Source organism: Arachis hypogaea, chromosome 6 (genome assembly GCF_003086295.3).
Source record: "Arachis hypogaea cultivar Tifrunner chromosome 6, arahy.Tifrunner.gnm2.J5K5, whole genome shotgun sequence".
NCBI classification, from domain to species: domain Eukaryota; kingdom Viridiplantae; phylum Streptophyta; class Magnoliopsida; order Fabales; family Fabaceae; genus Arachis; species Arachis hypogaea.
This window is the reverse complement of record NC_092041.1, coordinates 6,539,814-6,547,230: the sequence shown is the minus strand read 5'-3', so window position 1 is coordinate 6,547,230 and position 7,417 is coordinate 6,539,814. Positions and strand designations below refer to the sequence as shown.

The 7,417-nt window shown below is 45.4% G+C and overlaps 2 protein-coding genes across 2 annotated transcripts; both read right to left on the bottom strand.

The window, feature by feature from the left end:
- Window positions 1-295: 295 nt before the first annotated feature.
- Window positions 296-1,552, bottom strand: LOC112805218 (uncharacterized). The gene has a single exon (XM_025847622.1). It carries the CDS (start codon window positions 1,550-1,552, stop codon window positions 296-298), a length of 1,257 nt encoding a protein of 418 aa, XP_025703407.1.
- A 2,464-nt stretch (window positions 1,553-4,016) lies between these two features.
- Window positions 4,017-4,598, bottom strand: LOC112805215 (uncharacterized). Its single transcript, XM_025847621.1, has one exon. The coding sequence runs from the start codon at window positions 4,596-4,598 to the stop codon at window positions 4,017-4,019; it is 582 nt and encodes a 193-aa protein (XP_025703406.1).
- Between the last annotated feature and the right edge of the window lie 2,819 nt (window positions 4,599-7,417).

Genomic DNA, 7,417 nt, shown 5'->3' with positions numbered 1-7,417 from the left:
ACAAATGGGCCATTTCTCTAGCCTCATCTATTAGGTCTTTCTCTACAGCTTCCTCTACTCCGCCCAGAAGCAACCATGGACTCGGCTTGCCGACTTCCACGGGTATCATAGCATCCATCCCGTATGTCAGACGAAATTGGGTTTTCCCTGTGGACGATTGTATGGTTGTGCGGTAGGACCAGAGGACAGAGGCGAGTTCGTTAGCCCATGCTCCCTTTTTCTTATCAAGCCGCTTTTTGAGGCCTAGCAAGATGACCTTATTCGCAGCTTCGACTTGGCCATTCGTTTAGGGGTGTTATACAGATGAGAATTTTTGCTTTATGCCCAAACCAGCAAGGAACTCCACGAATTTTTTATCAGTGAACTGCGTCCCATTATCAGAGATGACGACCTCAGGGATGCCGAATCGAGTTATTACTTGTTTCCACATAAACTTTCGACAATTGGATGAGGATATGCTGGCCAGTGGCTTGGCCTCTATCCACTTGGTATAGTAGTCGACAGCAACTATGAGATATTTGACCTGCCCTGGACCTACCGGGAAAGGTCTCAGGAGGTCGACTTCCCAATGCGAGAAGGGTCGGGAAGACGTCAATATACTGAGCTCGGTTGCCGGGGCCTTGTGGAAATTGGCGTTCTCCTGGCACTTGACGCATTTTCTTACGAATTCTTGGGAGTCTCTCATCATCGATGGCCAGTAATAACCAGCTCTAATGAGCTTTCTTGCTAGGGCTTTGCCCCTGATGTGGTGATCGCAACACCCCTCATGGACCTCTCTGAGCACATAATCCGTTTGGTCGGGGTGTAGGCATTTCAGCAAGGGTTGACTAAGTCCCTTTTTAAACAACTGACCTTGTATGATCGCATACTTGGCCACCTCCCTTCTCAACGCTCTGGCTGTCTTCTCGTTGTCGGGGAGTTTACCAATTTCCAAGAAGTCGGTAATCGGGTCCATCCAAGAGGGGTCTATCTTTGTCAGGTGGAGGGTGACTGCCGGTTCTTTTATCATACCTTGAATGAGAGACTGGTTGCCAGCTCCTGGTTTTGTGCTTGCTAGCTTGGATAGGAGGTCTATCCATGTGTTCCTTTCCCTCGGAACGTGCTGGATCGTGACCTCCTCGAATTGTTTGCTCAACTCTTTGACCTTCTCTAGGTACTTTTGTAACAGTGAGTCTCTGGCTTGGTAGCTCGCATTCACTTGAGAGATAACAACCTGCGAGTCACTGCACACTTCCAGCCTCGTGGCTCCGACTTCCTTAGCTAGGATTAAGCCGCCCAAGAGGGCCTCGTACTCCGCTTGGTTATTTGACACCAGGAATTCAAACTTAATTGATTGTTCATATATGATCCCGGCGGGGCTTTCCAGGATGATCCTGGCACCTCCGGACGTTTGGTTGGAGGCCCCGTCTACGTGGAGCCTCCACCGTATGCTCATTTCCTCGGTCGGGTCTCCTGTTACCTCTACCAAGAAGTCGTCCATTACCTGTGCCTTAATCGCATGCCTGGGCTCATACCGCAAGTCATACTGGGATAGCTCGATACCCCAAGTCATCATTCTTCCCGCTAAGTCGGGTTTCTGGAGTACCTAGCAGATTCCCTGGTCTGTTCTCACGACCACCTGATGACCTTGGAAGTATTGTCATAATCTGCGGGAAGAGGTTAGGAGTGCTAGTGCCAACTTCTCTAGTTTGCTGTATCTCAGTTCGGCTCCTTGGAGTGCTTTGCTCACAAAGTAGATTGGTTGTTGGGTCTTCTCTTCCTCTCGCACCAAAACCGCGGCCATCGCTTCATCCGTTATAGCCAAGTACATGTATATTAGTTCTCCGACCTTAGGCTTTCCGAGAACTGGTGGTGCTGCAAGAATCTCTTTGAAATGCTTGAACGCTTCTTCACATGCCGGGGTCCACTCGAATGATATCCCCTTCCTCATCAAGTTGAAAAACGGCAGTGCTTTCGCAGCCGACGCACCGAGGAAATGAGACAATGCGGTGAGCCTTCCTGACAATCTCTGAACATCCTTGATGTAGCCTGGGCTCTTCATTTGGAGTATTGCTTGACACTTTTCGGGGTTGGCCTCCACCCCTCTCTAGGTTATCATAAACCCTAGGAACTTCCCTGCTTCCATGGCAAAGGCACACTTAAGCGGGTTAAGCCTCATGCCGTGTTGCCGGAGGAAAGCGAACACATTTCTTAGGTCACTTAAGAGGTCCTCTGGTTGGGTGGTTTTTGCAAGGATATCATCCACATATACTTCCCCCGTTTTGCTAATGAGGTCGTTGAATATCTTGTTCATTAACCTTTGGTATATGGCCCCAGCGTTCTTCAGGCCGAACGACATTACCTTGTAGCAGTATATTCCCCTCGGCGTTATGAATGCTATTTTTTCTTCGTCAGGTCGGTGCATCGGTATCTGGTTGTAGTCAGAATAAGCATCCATAAAGCTCAGATACCGATATCCCGCCGTCGCGTCAACGAGCGCATCAATGTTGGGTACGGGATAGCAGTTTTTAGGACATGCCTTGTTAAGGTCAGAGTAATCTACACACATCCTCCATTTTCCATTGTGTTTTCTTACCAGAACTACTTTCGACAACCAGGTCGAGTAGTCGAGTTCCCGGATGAATCCTGCTTCAAGGAGGCTGGCCGTCTGCCTGGCCACCTCCTCTGCTCTTTCTTGTGACATTTTCCTTCTCCTTTGGGCCACCGGTTTGGCCTCCGCCTTGACGGCCAGGTGATGTGACATGAGCTAGGGGTCTATCCCCGGCATGTTGGCTAGCGTCCAAGCAAATAGGCCGCCGTTAGCCCTGATCATTTCCATTAGGGGTTCCTTCAGGTCGTGTGGGAGGTTTCTGTTTACGAATGTGAACTTCTCCCTTGTGTCGCCGACCCTAAACTTTTCTAAGTCCCATTCGGCCTCAGGTCTGGGCTTGTCGTCAACCCGGGCGTCCAGGTCGGCGAGAAATACTCCCGATGCCTCTTTGGACTTTTTCCTTAAGGAGAGACTGGCATTGTCGCATGCGACTGCCGTTTTTAGTTCTCCCCTTATGGATCCCACAGACCCGTTATCAGTGATGAACTTCATCACCAACATCTTCGTACTGATCACTGTCCCGAGATCGTTGATGGTCTTTCTCCCCAGGATGACATTGTAGGCCGTGGAGTCTCGAAGAACCACGAACTCCGCCATTACCGATCTTCTTCCTTGTCCTAGTCCTATGGATGTCGAACAGGAGATTGTCCCATCAGGCTTGATGAAGTGGTTGCCCAAGCCTATCACACCGTGCTGGTGCGTCTTTAGGTCGGCATCCCATAGACCCAAGGCATCGAACACGTTGCGAAACATGATATTCGAGTCAGCCCCGGTGTCTACGAGGATTCATTTGATGAGGCCGGTTTCCATCCTGGCCGTGATGACCTTGGGCGGGTTTTTTGCGACCTCATCGAAACATTGGTCCTCCAGGCCGAACGAGATGGGTAGAAGCCTCTTGGAGCTTCGCACGGAGGATGAGGAAACCGCCAGGACTTTGGCGTCTTTCTTATGTGCCGACTTCGACTTTGGAGCTGCGTCTCTTGCTGTTACAACGTTCACTATGGTAAGGTCGTGCTCACTGTCCTCCGGCTCATGACGTGGCTTCACTGCGCGGGTATTGTCTTCTCCCTCGCGGTCGCAATCTCGTCTCCTCGACTCCCTGATGAGGTGGGAGAATTCGGCTAGTTTTCTGTCCCGGATCGCTTGTTCTAGCGCATCTTTTAGGTCAAAGCAATCCTGCGTCTTATGTCCATAGCTCTTATGATAATCACAATAAAGGCTCTTGTTCCCCCCGGTTCGGTCCTTTAGAGGCCGGGACTTCGACAAGATTCCCTTCTTGGCTATCTGCTGATAAACTTCTATGTTGGGGACGGTGAGGGGTGTAATTGGTGAACTTCCCGACTCGAGAAAACGGCCTGGATGTCTTGCCCGGACCGCCATCTCTAGCGTGCTCCTTCTGCCTTTCTCTGCTACCGTGCTATCGAGGTTAATTGTAGGAGGACTGGCGCTTGTTGGCAGCCACGACTTGACTGACTTCTTCATTGTTGATATATTCCTTGGCTACGCTTTGGATTTCCTGCATTGTCCACACCGGCTTCGTGGTGAGATGCTTCCTAAAGTCCTCGTTCAAAAGTCCATTCGTCAAGCACAGACTAGCTACCAAGTCAGTTAGCCCGTCGATCTCCAAGCACTCGTCGTTGAACCGGTCTAGATATTTTTTAGTCGGCTCACCGGACCTCTGAGTTACCCCGAGTAAATTGATCAGGTGCTTTGCCTTTGCAATTCTGGTAGTAAATTGGGCCAGGAAAGTACGGCTAATGTTCGAAAACCTGGCCACAGAGTCCTGCGGGAGGCTGTTAAACCACCGTATTGTAGGTCCTGCCAGAGTGACCGGGAAAGCGCGGCACCTGACTTCGTCGCCTACTCCCTCCAAATTCATTCTGGCCTCAAAGGCCGTTAGATGCTCCTGCGGGTCTTGAGTTCCATCGTACCTCATATCCGTCGGCTTATCAAAGTGCTTTGGTAGCCGGACCTCGAGGATGGAATAGCGGAAGGGGGTTGCTCCCATGATCACGGGTCGTCACGTTCTCCTCGTTCTTTCTCCGTCGTCTTCCCGATCTCACCCAGCGGCGCGAGTCCCTCTAGATCTGGCGTAGATCAAAGGGTCGTGCCGTCTTCTTAGGCGTTCCCGACCTTCTTGGCTATTTTCAAATTCAGATCTTGGGGTGTGTGTGCGCTGGGAGCGACTTCTGTAAGAAGTTCTTTCCCGGCTCTCGGGAGACGGGGAATAGTTGGGATCGAAAGTTTGTTGACGGTGCTCTTGATCTGCTTGCTGGCGCTCCAGGTTCTGTACCCTATAGCGCAGTTCGTACATTATCCTGGCGCTATCGCGCGATGCTTGGGCCAGGTCGTAACACTACACATCTATGTATTAAAGTTGGCCCAAGCTCAAATAGAGTCATGCGCATTAATGACGAGTGAAAACACACGTCCGAAAACCTTTCATTACTTCGCGCTCATTATGAAAAAAATGTTACTTCTTCCTCAACACGAAACCACTACACGAAACCGCTCTTTCTCTTCGAATCTCTCTCAAAATTACTCAAACTTCAGTCACGTTCTCTGCGAAAACCACTACTAGAGAAGAATAGCGACAAGATTTTGCCACAAACAAGCAAAAACAAACTAAGCAGCAACAGAGACTAACAAAGTTATGAGAAAAACTACTGTTCATTTGAAATCTTGCAATGTAGCGTTTCTCCTAGTTACATTTTAGCTTTACTGGATTGATTTCCTTTTTTCAGTAGATCAACGTATTCTGATTGTATTTTACAGTATAACTAGGGCTTTAAATAAATTTTTTTTTTATTTTCATTCAGTTCAGTGGATAGTGTAACTAGGGCTTTGAGCTTAATTGTTACTTTGTTCAGTTCTTCTTTTGCATGGAGAAATACTATTCTTGATGATTGAAAGTTTATGAAACACTATTCTTGATAATTGAAAGTTTATAACGATTTATTCACCACATGGATTGTGTTCCGTTCGGTGGGCTTGGTGATTCTCATTCACTTGATATTTAGTGTGTTCAGGGTTTAGGGTTTATTCTGATTGCATTTTTACAGTATAACTAGGACTTTGAATCAAATTTTTTTTATTTTCATTCAGTTTAGTGGATAGTGTAACTAGGTCTTTGAACTTGATTATTACTCTATTCAGTTAACTTCTATTACATGAAGAAATACTATTCATAATAATTGAAAGCTTATAACGATTTATTCACCACATGGATTGTGTTTGGTTCGGTGGGCTTGGTGATTCTCATTCACTTGATATTTAGTGTGTTCAGAGTTTAGGGTCTATTCTGATTGCATTTTTACAGTATAACTAGGGTTTTGAATAAAAAATGTTCTTATTTTCATTCAATTCAGTGGATAATGTATGTGAGTAGATAGTGGATAGTGTAACTAGTTTAGTTGATTCATTATTTATCATGTTTTATTCGGTGCTTGAAGCGGGTTCAGTTCGGTGGGCTGGGACATTTTAATTGATTTGATTAAGATATACATGCTTGTACTTGTCAGTATATTGAGTGGAGTATTGACCAAATTTTTCATTACAGCAAAACACAACAAGACAATGGTGACAAAAATGGAGAAGCCATCCTATAACATAAGCACATTAAATATATTTATTCACTTTCATTCAAATAATATCTATTTTGTATTATAAATATCATAGTTATCAGAACTGAACCAGCAATCGACCCGGCCAAGTTACTGGGTCACTGGATCATTCGTTCAACCGATGGATCACAGGTTCAACCGGTTAACCCGGTCATAATTAAATAATTATATAAAATTTATTTTTTTATATCAAATTAACTTATTTTCTAATTCATTAATTAATTAGTATCTATTACATTATTTAAATATATGTTAAAAATATTAATATTAATAGATGTCATATAATTATCAATAACAAAAATATGTCATGATTAATAAAAAAATTTTGCTTATCTTTTTTTAATTTATAGATATTTAACAAAGTTTAATTTTTATTTTAATAATGATATAATTAAAAAATAATTAATTTAAAAAAGAGTAAATATAAAACAAAAATAAATTAAATTAATATGAACACTATTCATCAAGGTTTTGAAAATCGGTTCGAACTGGCCGGTCGAACCAGTCGAACTGTGAACCGTTGCTATACACGGTTCGGACAGAAGTCAAACCACAAAATTTAAAAACTGATAATGGACCATCGAACCGGCCGGGAACCGGTCGATCGAACCGAACCGTGACCCAGCCGATTTTTGAAATGTGTTAAAAACAGCTGCATTTTTGGTTACTGAAAGTGAACCCTAACATCCCTCTCCTCTCCACTCTCCACTCTCCACTCTCCACTAACGGGCAGAAGCGGATCGCAAAGCAGCACTCACCTAGACGGCTGGACCTCGAGCTTCCGGTGCAACTTTCGTACAGCCACCGCCGCTGTCACAAATTCCGTGCAGCCAACGTCAACTAGCTCTGTTTGGACAGCCACTTTCTGTCATGTGTCTAGCTCTGTTTGATCTTCAAAAATCAGAACCACCACCAGCACCACTTTCTGTCGCGCAGATACTCCCTGCTGGTGCCAGCTCTGTTCCACACTTCCACCCCATCAGCCACTATCTTGCCTCTTGCCAGCCACTGTCCCTGCCAGCTCTGCTTTTTTCCAGGCTTCCAGCTTCTAACCCTAGGTATAAAATTTGTTCTTTGTGTTTTTTAATTTTTGAATCTGCTATTTAATTTTTGAACCTTCTAGGCTGCTGTTTTAGTGTTTTTTAATTTTTGAATCTGTTGTTTTTGAATTTTTGTTGATAGATTTATTGATTTTAGGATTTAG

What these genes read in the sequence shown, in the direction of transcription:
- LOC112805215 (XM_025847621.1), bottom strand. Translation starts at nt 4,598, where the DNA reads ATGGGAGCAACCCCCTTCCGCTATTCCATCCTCGAGGTCCGGCTACCA.
- LOC112805218 (XM_025847622.1), bottom strand. Translation starts at nt 1,552, where the DNA reads ATGACTTGGGGTATCGAGCTATCCCAGTATGACTTGCGGTATGAGCCC.